This window comes from Onychomys torridus, chromosome 22, assembly GCF_903995425.1.
Source record: "Onychomys torridus chromosome 22, mOncTor1.1, whole genome shotgun sequence".
NCBI classification, from domain to species: domain Eukaryota; kingdom Metazoa; phylum Chordata; class Mammalia; order Rodentia; family Cricetidae; genus Onychomys; species Onychomys torridus.
In genome coordinates, this window is record NC_050464.1 from 42,466,347 (window position 1) to 42,493,687 (window position 27,341).

The 27,341-nt window shown below is 50.1% G+C and overlaps 1 protein-coding gene across 10 annotated transcripts in view; it reads left to right on the plus strand.

Annotated features, from left to right (window-relative positions):
• Fbrsl1 (fibrosin like 1) overlaps positions 1-27,341 on the plus strand; it is a 92,122-nt gene that overhangs the window by 25,370 nt on the left and 39,411 nt on the right. For 8 of the 10 annotated variants that reach the window (XM_036172540.1, XM_036172542.1, XM_036172535.1 and 5 more), the window contains exons 3-5: positions 4,682-4,786; positions 6,624-6,659; positions 25,627-25,656. In XM_036172540.1, the coding sequence (XP_036028433.1) occupies positions 4,682-4,786; positions 6,624-6,659; positions 25,627-25,656 (171 nt within the window). Of the gene's footprint in view, positions 1-4,284; positions 4,333-4,681; positions 4,787-6,623; positions 6,660-25,626; positions 25,657-27,341 lie in introns of those variants that run through there. The other 2 variants (XM_036172544.1, XM_036172537.1) reach the window with 2 other exon arrangements.

A 27,341-nucleotide genomic window follows, 5' to 3' on the forward strand; every position in this document is an offset into this window, starting at 1 on the left:
AGACTTTTTAACTTAGGAAAATGAGAGGGGATACTTCTAGGCCCTTCATCTTCAGTAGTAGATGGCTCAGGGGCCCAAACCTTGGACAGGCTAGCTCTGTGCCTCAAGCCCAGTGTATGTGAACAGCAGAGCAAAGCACATGTTTCTTGCCTGGGACAGCAGTGCACTTGGCCACCAGCCCTGGAAACAATCACTTCCATGTGCAGCCTGCAGCTGAGTAGGGGAAGGGGGCACTTCATTGCTAGAGCCACCGCGTCTTGGCTACTGGAATTCTTTCCCAGTCTGCTCGTCTGGTTGCCCTGTTTAGAGGAACACCAGCTTGCAGAAGCTGATTGCTAAGTGTTCAGAAAATTCACAAGCTGTTAAGTTGTTGGTAGCTTCAGGCAGACCTTGGTGTGAGCATTTACTATGGAAATTGGCAGACATTCCCAGGGACCTCCTCTCCTGTAAAGCTGGCTTACCACACAACACTGGCTTTGCTTTGGTCTTGCTAATTGGAGTGAGTCAGGGTTCCTTCCACCATGCCCCTCTGTCTGCCCAAGGAGTGTCAACTGAAGCCCTGCTTGGGTCCCAGTGACCAGGTGTATTCCAGCATTTGGCAGGCACTGGTACCTGAGGAATGTACCAGTCAAGCTCTCGTTTATCACATGTGGTACCTGCAGAAGTCCATTCATTGCACTGTGCCTCAGTTTCTCTGCCCAGTCAGTGGCATGTTCACATAAATAACATTGAACAGGTCTGGGTGCAAGTTCCTTCAGCTTCTTGTGGCTTTTATGTTCCATGTCCTGCCAGAGCTCACACTCATAAGGAAGTAGGGAGTGTTTCACTAGCACATGCTGACAGAGGCTGCTGGGTGGTGGGAAGCAACCTGGCTTATAGTCTGTCCCACCCACTTTATGAACCTTGGGACATGCTGGGCTGCAAGGTCAGTGCAGAGAGGATGCAGATTAGCATTGTAGGCTTGGGAACCCAGTAGGACACTGTTGGCATTTCTCTAAGATCTTGTGAACTCTATATATCTGGATCCCTAGTCATTGCCCCACCTCCCTCCTTGTCTTTTCCTGGTACTTTCTTGCCCCCTTGGCTGGGAGCCTTCTTTCTCCGTGCAACTTCTCCACAGACCTGCCCAGCCCAGAGCCAAGGGCTGAATCCCTCCAAGACTAAATTCGATGAAAGTTCTAGCCCCAAGGCTGCCAGTTTAGCTTCTAAACCTACTTCTTGGAGCTGCCAGTGACACCAGGCCTGTGAGCCCTAAGGTGCTGTCCAGAGATGCCTTGGGCTCATGTTACTGTCTGGCAAGTACATGGTTAAAAACAACTAAAACCTGGGACAAGAGAGGTGGCTCAGTGGTAAGAGCAGTGGACTTAATTCCCAGCACCCAGAATCTGTGATTCCAGTCCCAGGAGATCTGATGACTTCTTCTGGTCTCTGTGGGCACTCATACACATGGTACACAGGCATATATGTAGGCAAAACACCTATAAACAAAAATAAGCCTAAAAAAATTATCAATCATCAAACCCATTGGGCTAAAGAGATGGGTAAAGGCACTTGCTGCCAAACCTGTGTTCAAATCCCCGGACCCACTTGGTGAAAGAGAAGAAGTGACCTACAAATTGTCCTCTCACTTCTACATGTGCACTGTAGCATGCATACTCACACATACATGCGCAAGATAATGTGCACATTAACTTCCTATATGAAGCTGCATGAAAGACCAGACATGGCGCCCAACTCAGCCTACAAGACTGAAGAGAGAACTGTGGTCTCAGAGGTGACCTCAGAAACCCACACGGGGCCGTAAGGAAGAGACAGAGACTGAAGGTGGCTGTGCCCACCTGGGGTGAATGCGCAGTTGCATAGACTTCATGTTGAGGGAGATCCTGCTCCACACCCAAGCCCAAGAGAACAGCTGCTCAGAAGTATCAGCCTGTGGCTATATACGGGAGCTGTGTGGGAAAGTACAGTAACTGTGGTTCCTACTTGGGGCTTGACCTTCATCCATTCCCTGTAGACCTCTTGGGCTGCTGAGGCTGTACAGCAGCCTGCAGGCCATAGTCACCCAGACATGTTGCAGGAGCAAACTTTAAATGATTGGACCAGCTTTGACCTTTGTTGCTTGTCTGGATGGAGCCTCCCAAACTGGAGCATACAAACGAGTCCAACTCTGGCCAACGTGGTTGTGTCCCAGAACAAATGAAACACTGCCCAGCAGAGGCAGTGGGCCTGCCTGCCTGCCTTGTGGCATAGAGCAGCCCTTTCTGGAAGTCCTCCCGCCTTCTCTGCGGTTTGCCTCCTTAGTACCTGCTGCTGTCTTCAGGCGGCTTTTTCTACAATTATTGGGAGCCATGTGATTTTGAAGGCTCCATGAGAGGAGGGGGTATGTGTCCGGGTGTCCATTGTTCAGATGAGCTCAATGTATAAGAACTCACCCAGGGCCAGCCTTAATTAATGCTGGCTTATTGGTTGGTTGACTGTTTAATTGGTTTATTGGTTGGCTAGCTGGCTGATTAGCTGAATAGTTGCACAGATTGAGAGATGGATGATTGTGGCTGGTTACCTAGGTGGATGAGTAAACTAGTGGATAAGTGGATGGACTGGTGGCTTGTCTACAAAGTCCAAAGATGAGTATAAGTACAGGTACTCTCATCTGACCTACTGGAGCAAGCAGACTACCTTCTGGCTCCAGGCAGGCACAGAGGTCCAGGTATACTGATCTCATCCTTCCACACAAAGGTGGAGATGGGAGCTTGGCATCTCTCAGCCTCTGGCATAGCTAATTAGGAAACTTTCTCAAAGTGGGTAAGAAGCAGGAAAGACCAAAGGGCAAGCAGGTTGGGCTGTTTTGGATCCGCTTGGTTACAGAACAAGGTGACAGCTGTCCCATGTGTCTGTGACTGCAGTGGTTTCCAGAATATAGGACGTAGCTCTACAGAACTGCAGGAAATGGGGCTTTCAACCCTGAGGACAGCTATTTAAGAAAGGATGAAGACACCAGCCCAGCCCACCTACAGGGTTCTTTCATGGAGTCATAGGGTAGGGTACATCACTTACTCCAGTGTCTGGCTCAGAAGAGATGATTTCTGTGTGTCAAGCAGAAAGCATGCCCTGTGTGCTCATAGTTCAACTACGCAGGCATGTATTTCAGCCCTCGTGAGCTGGCATGAGTCTTGGTCCACTGTAGGTCAGAAGAGAGAATGCCCTGATAGCAGTCAAACCAGTGACTGAGATACCAATAGATTCTGAATGGGTCCAGTAATGAAAAGTTCCCATGGGGGTTGCCAGTCAGTGACTATGATCACCTTCAGCTCCTCAGGCTAGCCTGATTCATCTGCAGCCTACCTAGACCCTGCCCCAAAGACACAGGCCTTCACTTCACTGGGGCCTTACACATTCGGCTGGGTGTGGGGCCCCCATTTAGCCATCTGGACATGAACTAACATCCAGTCAGTGTCTTGGCCTTAGTACTCTGTTAGCTCCGAGAGAGGGGGGGGGTTCATTTCTGGAAGTCTGGGGCTGGGGGGACATTGGCAAATTTGGAGGCTTAAGCCAGTTCCAGGCCCTAAACTGGTTCCAGGGCTGGTTTATGGTGAAATGACTAGCTGAATTCTAAGGACTTTAACCAGTGGCTCTGGGATGTGAGACCAGGGCAGGTAGAAGAGGTGGAAGCAGGACAAATGTCCACGTGCATTCACATAGCCCCCTCAGCTGGCTGAATACTGCACCCAGTTTGTTCATGAGGAGACCAAGCTCATCCATTGCAAGATGTGGGAATGTTCCCTATTAAACAGGCCACAGACCTATACCAGGCAGAAGTGTGAGCTCATCATGCCTGGACAGTTGTGTTCCTGTCTGGGACCAGAAGGTGGCCTGTGCAAGTAGTCCCAGGATGTGATGAGCCTAGCTATGTAGCTGAGTGTTCTTGCTGGTGCTGGTGTCTAATGCCAAGGCCAGTGATATCTGTCACCTTGCCTGGGCCTGTTTGCTTTTCCTGAGCTGAGAGTGAAACCGATTGTCCTCAGGGCTGTTCCAAACAGCCCACAGTCTCAGAACGTACAAAGCACTGAGGAGAGCCAGTGTCAGCTGGCCCCGGAATGTTTGTGTGTGCCAATAGCCGTGCATCAGCTCTTTCCTGCAAGTGGCAAACCGAAGCCAGGAGCTGAGTGGCTCAAGGTCACATACCTGAGGAGCTGCTGTGCTTACTGAAGGAGGCACTGTGGGTGCATGGGTCTTGATGTGGTTGGGAAGGGCAGCCCAGCCCAGGCAGGCAGCCCAGCCCAGGCATGGCCTCAGCAGGAAGAGATCAGGCTCTGGGCAGGGAGAGCAGGCCAGGTTAGTAGTCTCTCAGTTCCCTGGGGTATCCTCAAAGTCAGTGACTGGAAGAACCGAGAACAGAACTAAGTGATGGCTTCTTGGGGGCATTCCTTTCCTGTCCTGTCTGGTGATGAATTTGTAAGCAGTCAGCCAGGGGGCTTTCTGGCCCTGAATCCCTCGGTTCTTTCTTTTGTCTCTCCCAACAGACCCGTGTCCTCAAGTTAAGGGGAAATGTATCCCAGCCCCACTTGGCACTTCCAGCCCTGGAATGATCCTAGTTCCAGTGGCTTTTGTGGGGAGGGTATCTGGTCATAAAGTCTCATTGGTCAGTGCACATTTGCCTGAGACTTTTTCTCTCTATCCCCAGATGAAGGTCACCATGGCCAGAGGGGGTGACCGGAACAGTGATGATGACAGTGTCCTTGAAGCTTCCAGCTCTCAGCATAGCAGCTCCCGGGACCAGCTGAGCGATGTGAGTACCCATCACTGACATCCTGGTGACCTCCTGCAGGAGTTGCAGGGCTTTACCATGCCTGGCAGTTTACATGGCTGCTGCTCATGAGCAATTAGCAGTTTGCCTTCTCCAAAGCTGTTTTTCACAAATTAGGACCTCACCAGTAGGAGGGTTTTAAATGAAGGACAGCAGTTAGGAGCTGGCAGGAACCCATCTGGAATATTAAGTATCTCATAGCTCACATTGTAGCAGCCTGAGAACTGGCCCTGGAACCCTAAGGTGGGCTTCCTTGTGCCCTAGAGCACATGCTATACCAGCATCCTGCAGTGATGCCTGGGTAGAAATGACTCCACAAATGTCTCTGAATCCATAGATGTCAGGCCATGTCTGAAAAGGGCTAATCTTGCCCAAAGCAGAGTGGACAGCTGCTCATCTTGGCATGGGTCCTGAGGTACCTGGGGCTGGTGGTGCAGGGTAGGGGTGCACATGCAGTGATCTGAGTTGGGGATATATCAGTGTCCCTGAGAAAGGCCCCTGGGTACCAGGTCTTTGAGATAGCCACAAAGCCAGGTGGAAGGGGTCTGGAGCCTGTCACAGAGCTGGCTTAGTGGGTGAGTCAAAATGAGGCATAAGGGCTACCCACTGAGTTGGTGACTGAGGAGATGGCCACTGACACCAACCCTGCCCAGCTAGCTCCTGAAGTGGCCTCAGGGTGGTACATTTTTTTTTGAAGGACTAAATTGAATGAGTCGTGTCTCATTATCATTTAAATAGGGGATTGGGGGTGCAGCCTGCTGCCGCAGAGGGAGACATAATTGCCAGGCTCCTGATCTTGTTGCCGCAAGATGGGAAAATAGGCTGGTAATTGTCTGGGGCCGCAGGGCTGCCCTAGTTAGCACTCTAATTGCAGTCCAGGATGAATGAAGCTGCATTCTGAACACAGCTCGACATGAAGCTGAGAACTCACCAATTATGCCCCACCCCCACCCCATCAGCTGCCTGTGGCTGGCAGGTGGGATCCAACCAGGGGTAGGATTGGGTGAGCTCCACCCTCCAAGCAGTGACCCTAGGCCTAGCCCTGTCAGTAGTCTGTAGGAAAGGATGTCAGGGATTGCTCTGAAGAAGGGAGGATTGCAGCTTGGCCTGCTAGCTTCCATTTCCCTTCCCTGACTCTCCTTTGTGCCCTCTACTCTCTGTTCCCCTGTCTTATTGTCATAAGTCATCACGTGGTCTCCCTACCGTGCAGCCCCCACTGTGCGCTTGGCTGCAGCCTAGCACGCACTCTCTTTGCATCCCTTCCTGCCACAGCTTCTGCTGCATGTGCACACACGTGGCTGAACCTGGTACACGGCCCATCTTTGGGGCTGTGGGATCCCTGGCAGCTTGAGATGCAGCTGGCTTTGTTCTGGTGGTTCTTAAGTAAGATAGAAAGAACCTTTTCGGTTCTCATGCCAACTCCACCATGGTTGTTGGCTAACCCTCAAGCCACCTGGCCTGTAGGGCCCATGCTATCACCCTCCTTAAGAAGGGTCTTCCTGCTGCACTTTGGGGAACAGCTTTAGCATCCTAGTCCTGAATGAGCTGTGGATAGTTTAAGAGCATCTCTGTGGGGCCACCTCTGTTAGGTAGGACCCATCTCCTGGGCTAGCCCAGAACTGTTACAATAACTGCTGGCCTGGCTAAACCAGAAGGGAGACCACTGCTTCAAAGAAGGCTCCAGAAGCTCTCTGTGCAGAAGACTATGCTCAGCCCTGTTCTCCCCTTTCCAGTGAGGCCCTATTGCCCCTAGGGTCTGCTGGGGGCAGTTGGCTGTGACCTAGCCTGTCACTGACTGTCTTCCTACTTTTTCCCACAGAGCTCTGCACAGGCGGTTTCCGGGAGAGGCTACTCAGTAAGTCTCCAGCCCCTCCTTCCCTGCTGTCTTTGTCCTGGCCTCAGGGCCGTCCCTCAGCCTCAGCTGCCTCAGAGCTCCAGTGCCTAGAGGGCCCCACCACCCTGGAATCTTCCCCTTCAGAATCCTGGTTGGTTCTGACCTCAACAGCTGCTGGGCAGGCACAGGGTGGACATGCCGCTGGGCTGAGATTCATGGGGAGCTTGATGCTCAGTGACACACATAAGACAGGGTCTCCAGGACTTTGGCCAGGAATCTGAGGTGGGTCCCAGTGTAGGTGAGCAGTGTGCCAGGAAGTGGGGAGCCAGGCTGCTGCCTCTGGGGTCTGGTTAGGGAACTGGGGTCTTCAGCATCAAAGATGCCTGTGGTGTGAGCAGCCATACTCCAGCACCCAGCCCCACCTATCTGCTGAAGGGGCTTGGGCTTCGCCTGGACACTGAGAAGTCCAGAGCTCCTACTGGGTGGAGAGATTGTGGGGATGAGCTCCTGGCCCATGGAGAGCCCCATTGGGGCAGGGTGGCATTCAGTAAACTCATGCTGTGTAAATTCCTGGGTGGGCAGGCATACCTAAGTCAACTGGGGGAATTTGATGCCCACTTGTTGAAATCTGTTAGGGGCATGACCTCAGGTGCAGGCAATTCCTTCATCTACTTGAGTTTGTGGAGTGGCCTGGCACCAACCAGAGCAGCCCTGGCACCTCCTCGTGACTTACTTCATTTTCCTTGAAGTATCAGGAGAAACATTAATGACATCATAAAACCCAGAGCTTTATAAAAGCCATTTCTGCAGATTTACTGCCGTTTTGGCTCATTGGAGGGCTGGGTCTGGGACTCCACCTGCCTCATCCCTGCAGCCCTGATTCACTGCCAGCTGGGGCCTGCCTGGCTCACTCTCTAAATCACAGTGGCTTTTTATGTGGTATGTAATTAACCCATTAGTTACCCTGTGGGGCCTACAGGATCAGCTCCCTCCACCCTGGTATCTACCCTAGGATTCCTAGGACTGGAAAGAAAGCAAGGAAGGAATTGGGATGGGTCAGCAGCTCAGTGGACCTTTCAGAGGCCAGAGCAAGGGTGGGGGTACCTGCCTTGGTTGGAGGAGGGGCCTAGTAACCCCACCTCTTCCATGTGTACCTGAGGATACAGAAGGCCAAGGCTCATCAGACCTTGCTCCATTTTCAGCCTGGGTTTGGCTGAAAAAGTCCAGTATTTGGGGCTGGAGAGGTGGCTCAGTAGTTAAGAGCGCCGGCTGCTCTTCCAGAGGTCCTGAGTTCAATTCCCAGCAACCACATGGTGGCTCACAGCCACCTGTAATGAGACCTGGTGCCCTCTTCTGGCCTGCAGGGACACATGCAGACAGAGCACTGTATACATAATAAAAAATAAAAATAAAAAAGTCCAGTATTTGGGCCTTTGATCTTAGGGTCTGTGGTTCCTGCAGCTGGGCACCTAAGGGGACCTTCTTTGCAGGGTACCCTTGGGCAGCCTTGTTAACATTTGAGCACTGAGAAGAACAGCCTTTGAGAGTGGCTGTAGATGCCCAGCTCTACTGGTCCTGCCTTCTCTGTCACCCTCCCTGTACAACGACCTGATGCCCCGAGAAGGGCACTGTGCCCAGGGCTGTGTTGGACACTGGGGAGTAAGCTGCTAAGAACTCAGACCAAAGCCTACTTTGTAGAGGGCTCCAGTAGCCACAGCAGATCCTGCTGGCAGTACTGGAAACAACTGTGGGGGCTGAAACAGCCAGAACTGGAGTCAAGCCGCCCATATCTGGGCCAGCACCTGGGCAGAGGGATAAATTCGAACCCCATCTCTGTCATCTAAATTTCCAGAGGTCTGAAGCATCCCATGGGTAGGAAGAATACTACGTCTTGGAGCAGTCTCCTGTGGCCCTGTGTTACACTAAAGTATTAGGCAGAGGTTCTACAGCTAATCCAAGTTAGATAACAGGTAATCTCTGGCCTGCTTGTGGTAAAACAGACAGACCTGAGATCCCTGGAGTATCTGGGGCATCACTACTCTGAGCTACCAGGCTACTTTTGTGCTTCTGAGTCCACAATCATCATGCAAGCATTCTCCCCAGACCTTGCCTTTTTAATGTTTTCTTAGAAGCCTACAATTAACTTGCCAGATGCTGGTAGCTTAGTCCCCTGTGGCAGCTGCATTGGAGTGACAGATGGTGGCAGGAAGGGAACCAACTGGTCCACAGTATGGCTGGCTGTAGGGTTCTCATCTGAGCAACAGACCCAGGAGGGCCTTGGAGCCTGTACATAGAGCCTAGGCCTGCACAGACAGGCCCTAGCATGTGCAGGTATATTAGACCTGACTTGCATTGACAGATCTCTGGGGTCCTCCTGTGTAGAATTTCCTGCTCCAGAGTGCCATTGTGAGTCCTGACAACTGCAAGCTATCTCCACAAGGGAACTCATGTCCGTTTGTCCTATGGGTTCAGGTTGGAGCTGAACTCCAGGCAAACAGCAAAAGACAATCAATGCCCAGTTTTATCAGCAGTGTGTATGTTTGGATGTCTGTTGCATGAGTCTGTGGATATAGGTGGTATATGAATGGGGCTATATGCCTTATCTAGATCACATGGCTCTCTGGCTTTTGTGTATAGTGGGGTACTGTACCTGTTTTTTTCTTTGGACTATGTATCTATCTTAATGTAGTTTATGCATTCATGAATATCTGTAGACATTACTCATGTACCCCTCTGGAGACATCTCAGGGGATCCTGAGTGCTCACTGCATTTGTGTGCACCTCTGGCTTTACTGCACTGGTGTGTGTGTGTGTGTGTGTGTGTGTGTGTGAATGCCCCCTCCCCCAACCTGTCCTCTCCTTGCCCCACAGCATCATCATGCTGAGTGACATCAGTATGTATCTCCAATCCAGCTTTGTAGGCTGTTTTGTTTTGGGATAAGGTCTCACTGTCCTGGAACCCAGTTAAGTAGACCATCCTTGAATTTACAGAGATTCACCTTCTTCCCCGGTGCTAAGATTAAAGGCATGTGCCACCATATCTAGTTGTAGCAGGCTTTCTTGGACCACCAGCCCCCAAATCATGATACAGAGACTTACTATTAATTATGACTGCTCTGCCTTAGCTTAGGCTTGTTTTCAACCAGTTTTTTTAAAATTTAAATTAACCCACTGTATTAATCTATATGCTGCCCCCAAGGCTCATTTACCTCATCTACATACTGCCCATCCCACTTTTCTCCTTCCTCCTGCTTTCCTGCTTCCTTGGTGTCTTGCTTGCTGGCCCCCTGCTAGCTAGCCAGCTCCCCCTTTCTCTCTGCCTGCCAGCCCCATCTATCCCTCCTCTGCCTACCTATTGGCCATTCAGCTTTTTATTAGACCAATCGGGTGCCTTAGGCAGGCAAAGTGAAACAGCAACACATCTTTACATAGTTAAACAACTATTCTGCAACACAAATAGTCAAATATTCTCTTCTACAACACCCAGCTTCAGACTGTACTTTTTAAAAAATTAATTAATTTTGTAGTGCTAGGAATTGAATTCAGGGCATTGCACATGCTAGGCAAGCATTCCTCTACTAAACAATGCCTCCAGCCTGCAAACAGTATTTTAAAGTAGGTTAATTTTGCTAAGATTTATCCTCAGAAAATTTCCCAGTTATTGCTCATCATCCTTAATAGCTTTCATCCAAAAAGCTAGGCACCGCCTTCCCACTATGCCATCAGATGTTTGTTAATGCCATAAAATTAGTCAGAAAGTAATTTTCTTAATTTGGTTGCTCACAGCCAAGGGTGTGATGATGTGTCTCCTGCAAAGCTGGGTTTAGAGGTTTCCTTTATGAAAAAGAAATGAGAACCATTTCTGTATGTAAAAATGCCAGTCGGCCTCCTTACACCCAGTACTAAGAATGCTCTGGAAGTGCCTATGCCCAGCGTATGTAGGCATTGTCTAGGACCAGGAACAGAGGTTGCGGTAGCCACAGTGGAGCTGAGCGGACCAGTGCTGGTGTGATGCAGACTGGAGACCTAGCTAGTCTGTAAGGTGGAGCTGAATTTCTGATACTACCCATGTTCTCCAGCTGAGGTCTCAAGGCTCAAAGAAGCTACAGAACCTACCTGCCAGGCTCTGGCTTCAGGGAGAGTAGGCTGGATCCAAGACCTTCATGTCCCCCTATCCCCCAAACACACACATCCCAGGGTCCTCCACAGGGCAGTTTGGCCCATAGTTCCCTAAGTATCTTGTTAATGTTAGGAGCTATTGTCAGCCAGGTGGTGTGCACGCCTTTAATCCCAGCACTTGGGAGGCAGAGACAGGTGGATTTTTGTGTGTTTTGAGGCCAACCTGGGCTACGGAGCGAGTTCCACGACAGCCAGGATGACACAGAGAAACCCTGTCTTGAAAAACAAAAAACAAACAGAAGAAGAAGAAGAGGAAGAAGAGGAAGAAGAAGAGGAAGAAGAAGAAGAAGAAGAAGAAGAAGAAGAAGAAGAAGAAGAAGAAGAAGAAGAAGAAGAAGAAGGGAGCTCTTGTCTGAGTGCCCTGCCTAAACCCTCCATCTTGGTGTCTGGAGCACCTTCAGGAGCCCTGGTAGCCCCCATTCAGCCTTCCATGTGGTCTCCCCATTGTCCTGCAGTCTTTCCCATTGTAGGAACCCAGCTACAGATATGAGAAAGGAATTACTCATTTCTTTACTCTTCCTCCTTCAGCAACTGTTCGGTGAGTATCTCCTGTGTGTCAGTCACAGTAGCACACAGCTCAGTCCTACTGATGACAAATGCATGGCCGCCCTAACAGCTCTCACCTCACAGGCGAGATAAGCCTCCAGCCCCCATCACACTGGCCCTGTCAGCTCAGGTGCATTCCTGCTTCTGGTGCTAGGCAACTTTCCCACCTGCTAGGCATGGCTACTTCAGAACATTCTGAGTACTGTGGGTGTGGAGAGACCTTATTATGGGTAGTGAGTGAGAGGAGAAGCAGAAGGCTAGGCAGGTGTAGTCTTGTTTATATAGTGTGACGGGCGTAGGCATATGTAAATCCTGCCTAAGGGTGGCCATAGGAAGGCCCTGGAGTAGAAGCCTAAGTATGCTTGAGGAGCCACAGGCAGGTGAAGGGTCTAATGAAGAAACTGTAGAGGTGAGGTCCCCCTGAGCTGGACAGGGAGGATCTGGCTGTGATGCGGTGCAAGAGTCATTGAGCATTTACAGGAGACTAGGATGTGATGAGGAGAAAACAGCACTGTCTTCTCCCCAGTCACGACGGCTAGAGTAGATGAGGATGCTTTTGTGGGAGAGCAGGCCTCAAGGTCAGGTACAGAAAGGTTCAGGATCCCACCAGAAAACAATACCTACCAGAAAAGTCCCCTTGGCACCTTGCACAGGGTATATAGCTGATTATTATGATGATTGTCTTTGAGCAGCTTTTAAAGGTTTTTATTTTTATTCTTCTTAAAAATTTTTGTTGATTTATTTGTGTGTGTGTGTGTGTGTGTGTGTGTGTGTGTGTACATACATGTATGGCTGTCTATGAGTTTATGTGTACCATGTGCTTCTAGGTGCCTGCAGAGGCCAGAAGAGGGCTTTGGATCCACTAGAGATGGAGTTACAGGTGGCTGTGAGCCAGCCACACAATGTGGGTCTATGAACCAAACCCAGGTCCTCTGTAAGAGCAGGAAGTGCTGCTCTTAACTGCTGAGTCGTCCCTCCAGTACCTCAAAAAGTTAACATCAAAGTGTTGGCTTGTAAACCACTAATATCTCAATGAGCTACTTCCTTCTCAGCACACCCCACCAATGCTCTCACATCCCCAGGAGTCACTGAGGGCTGCTGAACCTGGGGTGCATTTCTCACTGCCCCCACATTTCAAATTGAGAAATGTGTGGGAGAGGGCTGATAGGGCTGAGACACCTCAACCTTAGCCAGGATGCCAGTCTCGGCAGACTCCGAGGTGGTAGAAACCCCGCCTTATTACAGGCACAGTTAAAGGAAGGGCTGCAGTCTGAGCAAAGAGTGGCCGGGCTCTTCCAGACACCAGGCAGGCCACTGCTAGCCCTGTGCCCATCCTGTGTGGCTGAGGCCCTCAGGTCTGGCCTGAGTGTCACTGAGTCCCTCCCTGGGTTATGCTCAAGCACTTCACAGCCAGACAGTGGAATCAGAGCGTCAAGGCTGCTCTTCCTTGGAGGGAAGATAGACTTGAATCTCTTGGGGCACAGGGTCACATCACCACTTCCCTGGAAGCAGGGGTTACCTGTGCTTAAAGCTAGGTGTAGCATTTGGTCAGGTAGCTGAGGCATCAGACAGGGAACAACATAGGAGTCCTCAGAGGTGGGCATGTGCCACAGAATCGGCCAACTATGCGCATGGGTGAGGCAGTCACCCCTTCTTGAAGTCCTGAGTGGGACACAGCCACTCTGACTTACCCTTTCTACTTTGTGCTTTCCAATGACAAAATGAGCCCCACTCAGGGCTGCTGCCATTGCCCCTATCCTGGTCAGAGTCACGTGTTCGCCTCAGTCTTGCAGCCTTGCAGCCCTGCAGTGTCGGCTCTGTCTTGTTGAGACAGGTTTATGACATCCATTGTGCTGCTCCGAGAGCCGTAATTTGAACAAAAGCAGTAAAACCTGTCAGCCTCTCCCTGGAGGGATGGGCACCTCCTCCTGATCTCAGCACAGGAGCTTAAAAGCTGGAGTGGGGGCTGAACCTATGCCTCCCATTCATCAACCTCTCAGAATGATTACGAGTCTGATGGCAACAGCTTGGGCACAGCTAGTTGTGTTCTGTTGGTCCCTCCCCAGGGGGACCTGAAGTTCTGGCTACCAGTTCAGAGGGAGCCCTGGTAGAACTGCTCCTGCAGGGACACCGCACACAAAGACAGGCAAGTGAAGCTGGGCAGTGGTGGCGCACACCTTTATTCCCAGCCATTGTGAGGCAGAGGCTGGTGAATCTCTGAGTTCAAGTCCAGCCTGGTTTACAGAGTAAGTTCTAGGACAGCAAGGGCTATAAGTAAAACCTTGTCTCAACCCCTGCCCTCCCCCCCCCAAAAAAAAGACAGGTGAGTGACTTTAGGGTAACTGTTTGGAAGAAAGTAACACTGGGTTATTCTGGAGAGATCGCCACCCTAGTGATCAGGGTGGGGCTCAGGGAAGAAGTGGCGAGCTGCTCGGTGAGGATTTACACAGTGGTAGTTTGTGTGTTCAGGAAATGGGAAGGAGGTGGGTGTTGCCAGGTGAGCCCAGAGAAGTGGACTGTGGAGGTGAGGGGCTGTGAGGCAGTGTATCTGTCCTTATCTGCCCATTCTGGCTTAGATGATAAGAAGAGGGGACCCCCACATCTGAGGGTGGGATGTCAGGTGGGGACTGCTGCAGTGGCTCAGACTTCACTGCAGTTGGGTCATGTCTGGAGAAGTCTCCCTGAGGAGCTCGGAGGCACTATCAGCCAGTGCACAGGTAACTCTTACAGGATCTGGGAGATGACCTGCCAACCTGGAACCTTAGACCACATGTGTTGCTGGGGCCAGGACATTACATATGACATATGGTCATGCAGTTCTGCTTGGAGGTGGTGTGGGTGCAGCATGAACCACAGCGTTTGTGAAGACTCCTCTTCTCCCACAGCATTCTCCATCACCTCTGCAAGTTCTTCCATGTTATTTACTTCAGAGTAGCAATTGTCTCTTGAAAGAGGCACAGCTCAACTTAGGGGTTCTGAAACAGGCACACTTCAAATCCCCTGTATAAACACTGTATAGGGAAGTAGTGGTTCCCTCAAAGGCCATGTCTGGATAGGGACAGTGGGCATGGTCCTTCACTGTCCCTATTTTGCCCCTAGAGATAGGACATGACTCTGTAGAAACTACCTCAAGCCCCTCCTCACACTGACCTCTGATGTGAGGGGTTCTATCACTATTTCTGTCTCATGATTTATGTACCTCAGCCTTCAAATGACTTCTCAGGTGGCAGTGAATGGTGGTGACGTAAGCTGGTGGCTGGGCTGGATCAGAGGCCATCATGACCATGTCTGCTTACCTGGTCCTGGGCAGGGTTGTTCTGGGCACCCTGGGCCTTCGCAGGGTCTGCCCAGTGAGGAGTTATAGCTTCAGAGTATGGGAGACTGGAGTCAGTTGTAGCTAAGTCAGCCTAAGCCTAGGCCCAAGTAGCACCAATGACACTGTTTTAGGCCCAGGGGATAGACCCAGTCCTACAAGGATGCCATTTTCCCCTAGGGACTTCCCTAGCTTTCCCTGTGTCCTACCTGCAGCCTTTTCAGGGGTTAGTTCCTTTCTTGTCTATAGCTCTGAGATGATCCCCCTTAACTTATGTGCCTTTGCTATAAGAAGTGGAAGCAGCTCAGGGCTAGAAGCTCCACTTTCCTGCCCAACTTCCCCAGTGTTGGACAGTGGAGCTGTAGGGCTTGGCTATTTTGGCACACTGAGCACTGGATTTTCAGCCAGCACAATGTACCATGTGTACCATGGTGGAACATAAGGAGGGTCTGTGGGGCCACTATACTTTCCCTGGGCCAGAAACCTATCAAGTCCTGCTCTTCAGGCTGGACTCTGCCCTGGACTGGAGTGACTAGGCTCTTTGGGCAGTCCTTGAGGACTAGGAGCTGCATCCTACTCCATGGCCTCAGATAGGTCAGTGGGTCATCAAGGAGATGAGGTACTCCTCCCAGTAGTTCTGACTCAGAAGTGCTGTGGTCTGGTGTCCCCATTCATTCATTGTCCCTCCTAGGGTTATCCATGGCTTCCTGTCATCATAGGTAGCCAGTTCCATGTGTTCAGTCCTACCCTGAGCCATATCAGGCTTCAGGCAGTCTGGACTCTGGATTTCTTGCCTTACCTTTCCATACCCTTTACACCTCCCAGCAATCTGTGCTAAAAGACTCCTGTTCAGGGTAGGTAACCAACTATGGTTGAAAGCTGGAGAAGGACCCTCTGCCTCAGAAGCCATAGCTGGCTGCCAGGAGGAAAACTGGGATAGCACTCGATGGCGGTCCTCTGGAGGATGAGCCAGAGCTTAGTGTGTCTGTCAAAGCCAAAAATTCAATTATTGAGAATAAACTGAGCTGCTGTGACAGGTTAGGGATTAATGTTAACAGGGGTTCTGCTTAAGAGTGTTGATAAATAATTCATGCGATAGTTAGCGCTCTGAGTTTGACAACATGAGAATATATTAATACAGTGGACTCTTAGAAAGGTCAGCAGTGTTCTAGGCCTGGTCATCTTTTATTCATCCCCTGACACTAACCAGAGCTTTACTAGGACAGTGTCGGGGATGGGTGGAACCAGAGCAGGGGTGACAGCATCAGGCCTGGGCATAGCCACCATCAGTAGTTCCTGGGGCTGTGGCCAAAGCTAGGAGGTCAAGAATCTGACCAGCCCAGCTGGGGCAGGAGTGCATCTAAGGAAGGGATGCTATGGGCAAGGGAAGTGCAACAGGGAGTGTGTTAGAGTGACACAAAGTGAGCAGCTGGAGGATGCCTGTGCCCTGCCCTATTGGTTGTAGGGATCCCCAGGTGATTATATATAGAGCATTGGGGAGGGGATGATCTAGGACTCCTTGTACTCTTTCAAGTGTATGCCTGTGACCGTATCTGTGTATGATTGTAATTACCTGTCGGTGCAACTGTAGTCTCAGAGGCCAGGAGGAGCCAGGAAGGTAATCCAGTGTCTCAGAGAGCTCCCAGCAGAGTGGGTAGACAGCTGGGGAATGGAGGGACGTCTGGGTGTGTGTGGAGTGGGGTGGAACTTAAGCAACATGTCACAGTCTGTGCAATATCCTTCACTGTAGATTGGGAACACAAAGATCACGAAATCAACCACACAATTAAAATGAGAGAATGTAAACTTGAGAAATGAATGGAAAACAGGAAGGAAGCTCCAAGCAGAATCACACAGAATTCCTTGTGTGGTGAATGCCAGGCTGAGTCTGAAAGGCAGAACTAGCATGTGTCCCAGACATACGATCCTAGGGAGCAGGCAAATGAGTGTGTGTGATACAGTTCTAAGCACAGTGTTCTATGCATCCCCAGAGGGTGACCCCGCAGAGATAGGAAACAATTGTCTAGCTTTCCTTGCTGTTATGGAATACAATCTGAGAAAGCTAGCAATACTTTTCAGAATAGAGTTAGGTTCAAGCATATATTGGGCCTGAGCAGGTTTTCATCTCTGTGAAAATTGTTGGAAAATTCCAGAATGATGTAAGGTGCTAGGCAAGTATCCTTTCTAGGACTGCCCCCCACCCCCCACAAGCCCCTGTACAGAGCAAGGAAGAGCACCTTCCAGGACAGTCACCCTGCAGACAAATGTATGGGGCTCAAGACATCATACTCTGGCTAGTTCACCTTGTTAGACTGACCTCAAGATAGAATTGTCTGAATGAGAGGCTGATGACATTATTGCTGAGTCTCCTGAGCCATGAGCATTTGCCGAGCATGCTGGGGCCTAGATCCCATAGCTGTGGAAGGGGCTCATACTGCTGAGCCTGGTTGGAGAAGGGGCCAAACTGGTAGGGAGCCACTTGCTCTAGATCCCTAGTTCAGGGATGGGGCTGAGGCAGAGTAGAGGTTAACAGATTCTCTCTATGTTGACTTAGATAATCCACCTCCCCAGGCTGTCCTTCACAGATACTGCTCTATATCTCACTGACATGCCAGCTGATTGTCAGGGCTCCTGAACAGGCTGACTGAAGGCTGTACCTTAAGGTTTGGCAAGAGGCAGGGTACCAGTGTGGGTGACCATTGTCCCCATTGCCCTCCTGTACTGAAGGCTCAGGCTACAGAGGAAACTGGCAGGGGTTTGGGGTGCATACCCAGAGACCATAGCTGCATGAGTGGTCAAATGGTCCCACAGTGAGTTTGCCTATATGGGCTATTAGGCTGTAACTTAATTGACTGTTAATTGTGTAATTAGTGCTTTGTTTTAAAGCCTAAACACTCAAAAAGTGAATTAGCTGAGTAGATAGGAATGGAATTTTCACATCTACCAAATACTACATAATTAATCAGGTATGATTTTGATGGCCTCATTCGACGGGTTGACTAGGCAGAGGACCCAACCTAAACCCAGGACTCAACTACTCTTAGCTGTGCCTGGGGATTGGCCCTACACCTCTGGACCTCAGTTTCCCATCAGTGACCAGGTATGTGATGGGACCGGCATGAGGCATGTCATCCCCATCTGGGTTGTATCAGTTACTACCAGAGACCCAGCTAGGGAAGGAAAGAAAACTGAGGATCAGGTAGACTGTAGATTCTAACCTGGGCCAGAAGCCCCGATGGCCCAACCCTGTGGCTCTGTCCTGTCCTGTCCTGCCCCAGCCATCCCCATCTGAGAAGTTGACTGCATGTAAATATGTAGACTGTATATAGCCCTCTTTCCATCCACTCCCTGGCTGCTTGGCCCTGCTGTGTCCTTGTCCCTCACATGTCTACATCTAGTCTGTCAAGCAATGTTGGTCCATCTCAAAGTACACCATGTCAGCCTGAATCCAGCAGAGCCACCTTGATCCTCAGCTCAGTCTGTTGTTGCCTGTGGCTCCATCATACCCAATGTTATCACTGGTCCTCCTTCTTGACCCTGCCCACCCTTCTCACCCTTCATGCTATCTCTACCTGTGGCCTCCCAGGCCTCCCCTTCTTTCAATAGTACATGCTCAGTCTGCCACGACTGATCCACCCTCCGAGGTTTGGTCTGCTGTGCCCATCACCAATGGAGGCCTAAGAGACAGTGTCTATAGTCTGGAGAATAGGGTTGTTCTGCCTGCCACCTCCTGGTCTCTGATTGGCCATCACCTTGGCTTTGGCATGTGAAAACTGGATAGCAATGCTTGAATTGCCTGGCTTCACCCTAAACTGTCACAAGCCCTGTGTGTGCTTCTGCTAGATAGAACCTAGAGCCTGGTTCTGGGCCCTAACCTAAGTGCCCAGCCTCTGCTGGCTGACAGCAGGTCCTTTACCCTCTGAGTCTCCAGTTCATCTCTGAAATGGACCAGTAAGCATGGGGTGTTTGGCTACAGTTCCTACCTCACATCCTAGCACCCACACTCTGTACCCCGTCCTCAAAGATCCATCAGCTCCAAGGGCTCCAAGACACAAGTGGGGAAGAAGTTTATGGAGCCAGCCATAAAGTTGTGAGGTGCCTGGTCCCTAAGGATACCAGGCAGCCATGGGGAGGACCCAGTTGAATCTGGCTGCATGGGGTAGACACACTGGCTTGCCAACTCACTTCATCTAGGTGGAGATGGGAAAAAGTTTCACTGATTTACTCTCAGAGGTGAGCATAAAAGTGAACAGTGACCTCATCAACATGACCCCACATATTTTTTTTAAAGAGTTATTTATTTATTATGTATACAGTATTCTGCCTGCATGTGTCCCTGCAGGCCAGAAGAGGGCACCAGATCTCATTACAGATGGTTGTGAGCCACCATGTGGTTGCTGGGAATTGAACTCAGGACCTCTGGAAGAACTGTTGGTGCTCTTAACCACTGAGCCATCTCTCTAGCACATGACCCCACATATTAATCCCAATCTGGTCATCAGAACTTTTCAGTGTTGAGCTCAACATGTGACCTCCTCACTAGCCACCTATAGTCCCATAAGGACACCCCACATTGACTCATGGCTCTTTATTTTAGCTGGATTGCTAATCCCACTCCATCTCGGCAAAGGCAATGCATCTCCTGGGCTGGGCTGTGTAGTCCTCACTCCCTTTCCTGGATTCTTCTTAGGCTGCTCCTACCAAGCCACAGGTTCCAGAGAGGAGTTGAGGAGAAAAGCAGGGTGCCAAGAATTTTGTGTGAGGTCTGGCTTCAGCATATGCTGCAGGACATTCAGGCACACGGTACTCATGTAAGATACATGTGCACACATTCAAGGGCTCATTCCTACCATAAAGTTGCCACATGCACTAAATATACAAGGTCTGTGTGTCAGCAGGAGCCAGTGGAGCTCCTGTAAGCTATGCTACCATTGCATGCCTCAGGCAACCTGTACACAGCCCAGTGGCACCTTTGGTACTCAATGCCCTTGTAGCTGAGACCCTACCCCATTCTTGGGCCAGGCTCAGTAGAATGTCCTGAGACTTTCTTGTTCATACCATGGCTATTAGACCTGCATCTTCTGGTGTTCTGGTTCCTTTACTCTGTTTAGTCTGCATCTCCTTGGGCCTCTGCAGACGGCAGTACCATTGGAGCAGCTTTCAGCTGGTCAGGAGAGCCAGGCCTCCTTGTCCCAAACAGCCCTGAAGTAATATCTCACAGCAGCTGCACAGCTCTGCATGGTAACGGGGCAGAAACCAAACCTACATTTGGCACTGTCTGGTCCTCCTGCATCCCTGCTTTGGCCCAGGTATGGTGACCTGTGGGAATCTGGGGAGGCTTGCCTCCTGTTCCTCTCTGTCCTCCCTCCTTGCTCCACATGGTGGGCTTTGGGTTATCACCGGAGTAACTCTGGCTACAAGGTCTTTCCTCATGAATTTTGTTTAAGTGGTGAGAGACAGTGGTGCTCCTCTGAATACTGCTGTAAGCTGCAATTACTGTTCACACAGAGATAAAAAGACAGTGTTGCTCCTGCCTTAACCATGCTGGCTTAAGTCTCTGTGGGAGTGATAAGTAGTTCCCACCCCAGCAGGCAGCTGACCAGGTTTCTAGGAGTGTAGGAGAACCTGGGTGATGGGGAACTGTCAAGTCAGAGTGGTCCATGTGAGGGATGGCTGCAAAGGGGCCGGTGACAGGAAGGAATGGGGTAGCTTCAGTGGGTGACAAAACACCTAGCACATTCACTTAAAGAAGTTTATTTAGCCACATGTGGTGGTGCACACATTTAATACCAGTGCTTAGGAGGCCGAGGCAAGTGGATCTCTGTGAGTTTGAGGCCAGCCTGGTCTACATAGTGAGTTACAGGACAGCCAGGGCTATTTAGAGAGACCCTGTCTTTAAAATAAAGGCCAGGTGCTGGGTGGTGGTGGTGCATGCCTTTAATCCCAGCACTCGGGAGGCAGAGGCAGGCGGATCTCTGTGAGTTCGAAGCCAGCCTGGTTTACAGAGCGAGATCCAGGAAAGGCGCAAAGCTACACAGAGAAACCCTGTCTCGAAAACAAAAACAAAAACAAAAGGCCAGGCAGTGATTGTGTATACCTTTAATTCCAACACTCAGGAGGCAGAAAGCAGGTGGATCTCTGTGAGTTCAAGGCCAGGCTGGTCTCTATAGTTTCTGGTCTAAGGCTACACAAAGAAACCCTGTCTTGAGAAACCTAAATAGATAGATAGATAGATAGATAGATAGATAGATAGATAGATAGATAGATAGATAGAAAGCGAATGAATACATAGATAAATAAATAAAGTTATGGGATTGTGCTGCTCACATTCAGGGAGGGAAACACATCCTAAAGTATATCTCTTAGGCAATTCTAAATCCTGTCAGGTTAACCTTAATTATCTTGCTCCCACTCCATATGAACTTGAAATCCAAACACATCATTCTACTCCTGATCCCTAAAGTGTCATGTTCATCCAATGTAAAATGCATATAGTCCATCTCAAAAGTTGCTCACAGCTCATTGATTAGGCGAGGCTGGCTCCTCCATATCCCCAGGGCTGGTTACAAGCACATGCCACCATGCCTGGCTTTTTACTCAAACTTAGGTCTTTGTGTGTGTGTGTGTGTGTGTGTGTGTGTGTGTGTGTGTGTGTGTAGCAAGTAATTTCCTGGCTTCACCATCTTCCCACTGAGGAGGCGTCTCCTTAATGACACCAGTTTCTTAGAGAATGACAACTGCCTTCCCTGTGTTTCTGCATCTGCAACTTTAAATGCGTTCAGCACCTTCCAAGCCAGACTGTGCCTTCTCCCTCTTTCCACCCTACTGGCTGTTGTCCATCAGTGACCTGGGTGAGGACAGTGAGCAGGAGCCATGCCACAGCTTGAATGCTGTGCTGTCTTGAAACTAACTCCACCAAGTGAATTCTGTTTTGTTTCAATCAGCCTCACTGAAGTCCTCAAGACATGGGCAAACTGCAAACAGAATGTTTGCGGAAATGTTACAAATGGTTGCTATCCCAGTTCCTAGCAGGGGCCTCTTCTCCAAAACTTAATGCCTTAGCTTCCACAGTTTGTATTTCTTTTGGTATTCTAGTCTTCCAGGCTCCTAACAAAATGGCCCATTAAGTTCTGCTTAAATCACCAGGCGGTGGTGGCGCACACCTTTAATCCCAGCACTCAAGAGGCAGAGCCAGGCGGATCTCTGTAAGTTCAAGGCCAGCCTGGTCTACAGAGTGAGATTCAGGACAGGCACCAAAACCATTCTATGGCTTCTCTAGCCTCCAGCTTCAGACTCTCAGACATAACTCCCACAAACCAGTTCTAAGGACCTAGGAACCATATGGTTGTGTATATCACAGCAATGGTCCCACTTCTTGGTTCCAATTTTTTGAGTTATTTTGTTGTTGCTATGACAACATACTTGGCAAAAGCAGATTACAGAATGTATTTGAGCTCACAGTTAGAGGATACAGTCCATCATGGTTCGGAAAGTGTGGCAGCAGGGTTGGGAGTCAACATACTTACATGTATATGCTCAAGAAGCAGAGAGGGAAATGATGGTGTTTAGCTCAGTTTTTCCTTTTCTCTTAGTTTAGGACCCTAGACAATGGGAAGGTGCTACCTGTATTTAGGGTGAGCCTTACCACCTTGATGAAACCTTTTCGGAAATGTCCTCAGAGACATGCTTAGAAGTATGTCTCCTAGGTGATTCCAAATCCTGTCAGGGTCACAAGATGAAGCATCATCTTGTGGTGATGGGGATAGGGAAAGTAATAATGATGGTGATGGTATTTTGGTTTTTTGAGACAGGGTTTCTCCGTGTAGTTTTGGTGCCTGTCCTGGATCTTGCTCTAGCCCAGGCTGGCCTCAAATGCACAGAGATCTGCCTGCCTCTGCCTCCTGAGTGCTGAGATTAAAGGCGTGTGCCACCACCGCCTGGTCTCACACATGTGTTATACTAGGTATCCAGCACTGTCCTAGTGTTATGTGTGTGTTTTATATATTTATGTAAGTCACAATACATTCCTGTAAATGACTCTTCATCCCTGTTTTACTGGAAGCATAAACTGAGGCACAGGAAGGTAAATTGGGGCACAGCATCACTAGTAACACAGCAGTAGAGCAGATATCTTTAGAGCCCATGTCTTGATCTCTGGGTATATACACCTGAAGTTTATCCTTACACAAGAGGCCTGTCCATGCCAACACCGGGGCCAGGCTCTCCAGGCTGCTTTCAGAAGGTAGATGTGTCTTTTTTCCCCATCTTGCCCTGATTAATTGCCTCACTCAATTCTAACTCATGACATGTGTTTATGGTCCTGTCTACATATTGCTGATGATATAGCTCTATCTGACAATATAAGATCTGGGCGGTCTCTCCTGTACCTTTTGGAGGGTTCTCTCACTTGGCCGACACCATAAGCTGCCCTTCCTCAGGTTCTACTGCTCAGCCCTACTGGTCTGGCTTCAGATCTAAAACCATGGGACAGGCTGTGTCCAGTCTAGGTCTGTGAATTGCTGTTCTGGCCATAGGAGCTGGTGTAAGTGGGCTCTGGGTCCGAAGAAGGTAACCCAGTTGTTCTCAGGCTGCCCCACTGACAGACATGCCACGCAGGGGTCTGACCCTGCTGCACTGACAGTTTAATGAGGTTTGATGGTAAGAAGCCTGATCATAGGTCCTGGCAGCCCAGGCAGCAAGGTAAGAGGGAAGGGCTGTTAGTTGCCACCCCCAAGCTACCGTCTCCACTCTACCTGCACACATCTGTCTCAGTGACCTGGCAGAAGACTGCCTTGGGGGGCTACTCATGCCACTGGCACTGTCCTCTTCCAGAGGCACTAGAATATCCTGGTGTATTTGGCTCCGCTTACTTCCATGGCTCCATCTCCTGTTCCCTCGAAGGTCCCATGAGCTGCCATCCCTCCTTCCCCCACACTCATGCCCTCATTTGCAAACTCTCCTTCATCACACAGAGGCCTTGGTATGTGCTTCTCACCAAATCTTGTCTACCTCACAGTGGGAGGGGTGCCATGGTTTTGAAGGGTCCAAGCCTAGTCGTTGCTGGATCTTGAGAGGGACCAGGCTATATGTACAGCTGAAAAGCCACATGTGTCTTCCTTACTCTAGGACAGTGGGCCTCTCAACCTGTGGTTGACCTCAACCTGTGGTATCCTGCATATCAGATATTTACATTACAATTCATAACAGTAGCAAAGTCACAGCAATGAAGTAGCAATGAAATAATTTTATGGTTGGGGGTCACCACAACATGAGGAAGTGTATTAAAGAGTCGAAGCCTTAGGAAGTTTGTAAATCACTGGTCTAGGAAATGATGCCTACCTATGAGTATTGGTGAAATTATTAAGGCCGCTCCACGTAGTTAAAAGGGAAGTTTATTTAGTGGTGTAACTTACAAATGAAGGGATAGGTAGGTTGCAGGGTCTGGGAAAGGTATGGCGCAGTCTGGCGGTGTTCTCTGGAGAACTCTGCTCAGTCTACCTCCAGCGTCCAGGGTCCTGGAACCAAGAGAGCCCCAGCATCCAGAACTCGGGTCTTCAACATCCTCTCTCAGCCCCGCCTTGTAGGCATGACCATTACTGAAGCCTCATTGGGGGTTGAAACTTCCAGATCAAAGCTGGAATGGCTGGCTACCCACTACACATGAGCTTAGCATCCAGAGTCTTGGTGCCTTCTCACCCAGGCCATGACCCACACTACATGACTGGACAGAGAGGTCCATGAGCTGCAGGTCTGAAGCCCACCAGCCTCAGGAAACCTCCACATGTCCATTCTGGCTGCCTGGCATGTTGTCCCTGGGCTAGAAGAGAGCGTCAGCTTCAGTGAGCGGCTGGTGAACACTTTTATCTAACTCTGAACTTGGTCATTGAAGATATTGTGGCCTTCAGTTGGGGCAGTGGAAGGCAGTATAATTTGATGATGTGTATTAATCAAGTTGAGTACAACTCATAAAGCCAGAACCACACACGTCTGACGATAGCCCAATCTCCATCTCATGTGTCTCAAGGAGATTTATTTTCAGCAGTAGAATTCATTTGACATGAACGTATCATAATTGCAGTTGCTAGCAAGTTTTCCCCCTTTTTATTTTAGAGGAAACTGCATTGTTCTCTAGCAGTGTATACTATTCAAATCTGCCTACTGAAAATGGGAAGCAAAGATTTGTTTTCTTGATTATGACAATCTTGAGTTAACCAGCTGTACTCACAAATGGGTGTCTTACAATCTGACTACCCTGAGCTCCACCCTGAGCATCCCAGGCGAGTCCAAACTGAAGGCCTATGTCCTCTGCTCTTTACACTCATACTGAGAGGAACTGTTGCCCCTGCTTTACAGAAGCATGGATTGAAGCACTGAGAGGTCAAGGGTACACAGCGGAAGTGTGATCTTTTCCAAGGCCAGAGCCACTGGATGGATGCTTGGCATCTCCAGTTAAATTCCTGGTTCAGACCAGGAGAAGGAGCATGAACTGGGTGTCACTGTCTACTGGCTCATTGGTCTTTGTGATCCCGCCTGTCTCCTCTGTACCCCATCTCATCTGGGTGTAGAACAGCTGTTGTGTGCAGCTGCTGCCTGGCAGTGAGTCTCCTGTGTGGTGGTGGCCTCCTTCAACCTGGGCCCTCACAAAAACTCTCCATGGGGTGAGGCTTATGGGGTTTCCTGGGATAGTTGAGTTCATCTGGACTGGGTAAAGCCCCTGCACATTCCCCAACATCATCGGTCATTCAGAAGCTCCAGGGTATGGTCCTAGGGGATTGGAATCTACCTACCCTGAGACAAGCCAGCCTTAGTACCCTTTCCATCTGTCCCTGTTCCTTTCTATTGTTCCTCCTGTCTGAGATGTGGCTAGGAATGTCCACCTGTACCCTACAGTCTTGTGACCCTGGTAGTCTGAAAGGCACTGACTTACTTCTCTCTCTCTCTGACCCACAGTGCGACAGTGAAAGTGGCGTGGATGACAAGGTGAGCCTGGCTTCTTCTCCTTTCCTTGTGGACTGACCTGGGATACCCACTCCACCAATTAGAGCAGGGCAGGCCCTGAAAGCTAGGAAGAGCCAGTATCTGGGAGTTCTATCAGATAGGCAGTATAAGAAGCTTCTCCCTGGCTGGGTGTGCCTGCCATGATAGTGGCTTGGGCATCCCATCAGTAAACCTCAGATAGGCCACCACTGTTGAAATACTGGTGGAGTCACCCTGGGCCCTGGGCCCTGGCTGGCCTCGAGGAGGATAGCAGGGCTTTTGCTGAGAAGCTGCAGGTACCTCCAGGGAGGTGAGGTGGGGGCTGTTGGTCACTGTTGCCTTCTGCTGTTCAAAACAAAATATCCCCATCAATCCAGGGTTTGTGTTGCTCAGTGCTTAGTATTGGAGTAACTTGCAACCACCACAACTTCTCAGCAGGGCCCTTCTGGGTCCCTGAGCCCTCCAGGTAGCACCTTATTACAAGGTCAGGAGGGAAGGGACTTAGCAGAGGTCACACTTATCAAGTGGGTTGGGGCTTCCAGGTGCAGGGTCCTGTCTTACTGGCCTTGGCCTCTGAGCAGATAAAGGGCTAGCCTGGAGTGCAGGTAGCCTGGCTTGGATATGGCAGTCCCAAATGTAGAGGAGAGGACACCGAGGAAGAAGGTGGAATAGAAGTTAGACTTGGGCTCTGGTTTGAGGAAGTTTTTGTGAGAAGAGTTCTCTGTGTAGATCTTCAGGATGCGTTAAGGGCGTTTGGTGTCTGCTCGTGCATACTTTATTTGGAGTGCAGGGCTCCATGGAGCCATGTCTGGCCTATTGGTAGGCTTGGGTGGGTTCAGTTCAGCTGACCCCAGATGGTCAAAGGTACATTAATAGGACCCTGGGCTGGGCCGTTCTGGCTCTGGTGGCCACATGCCAGTGTTGTCAGATTTCAAGTCTCTGTGCTGTCTCCACTGTTCCCTCTGTGGTGCAGGCTCTCCTCATAGGTCCCTTGAGCAGAACATGTCTGGGGAAAAGCCCTGGAGATCAGTATGTCCTGGGGCTCAGTGTGTGAGAGACTGTGGGAAAGGTAGAGTTATACCCTTCCCTGTCTGGAACCTCCGCTGACAGAAGCGTTATACAGATGTAACATTTGTGTGTGTGTGTGTGTGTGTGTGTGTGTGTGTGTGTGTGTGTGTGTGTGTGTTTGAGCTGAGGATCGAACCCAGGGCCTGGTGCTTGCTAGGCAAGCGCTCTACCACTGAGCTAAATCCCCAGCCCCAGATGTAACATTTAAAGAAGTACCTGGAGAAGTGCTGAGCCTGAGGTCCCTTGGTACCACCTTTAGTATAAAGCTAACTTCTCTCTATAGCCCAGAGCTGCGCAGAGCATATGGGATGGAAGGGAGATGGGAAGGGGTTTCGAGCTCCTGCTTCTTCATCCTGTCTTCTAGCGGCAACAAATCCATCACCCACCTGAGAGCAGGTGGCCGGAATGGCTAACTAGTCCCTATCCTTTCCCCTAACTGCTGTCAGCAGCCAGAGTTGACCCTGAGCCTCCAGGATGCCTGGTCTGCTATCTAGTGTTGTGCCCCAAGGCTATACCCAGGCCTCTTGGGTGGGGTCCCAGAAGGCCAGGACTATAGAGTCTTCAGAGAGGTCTACACTGGAGGGGCTAAGTGGGACCCTAAGGAGGGTAGCTGCCAAGGA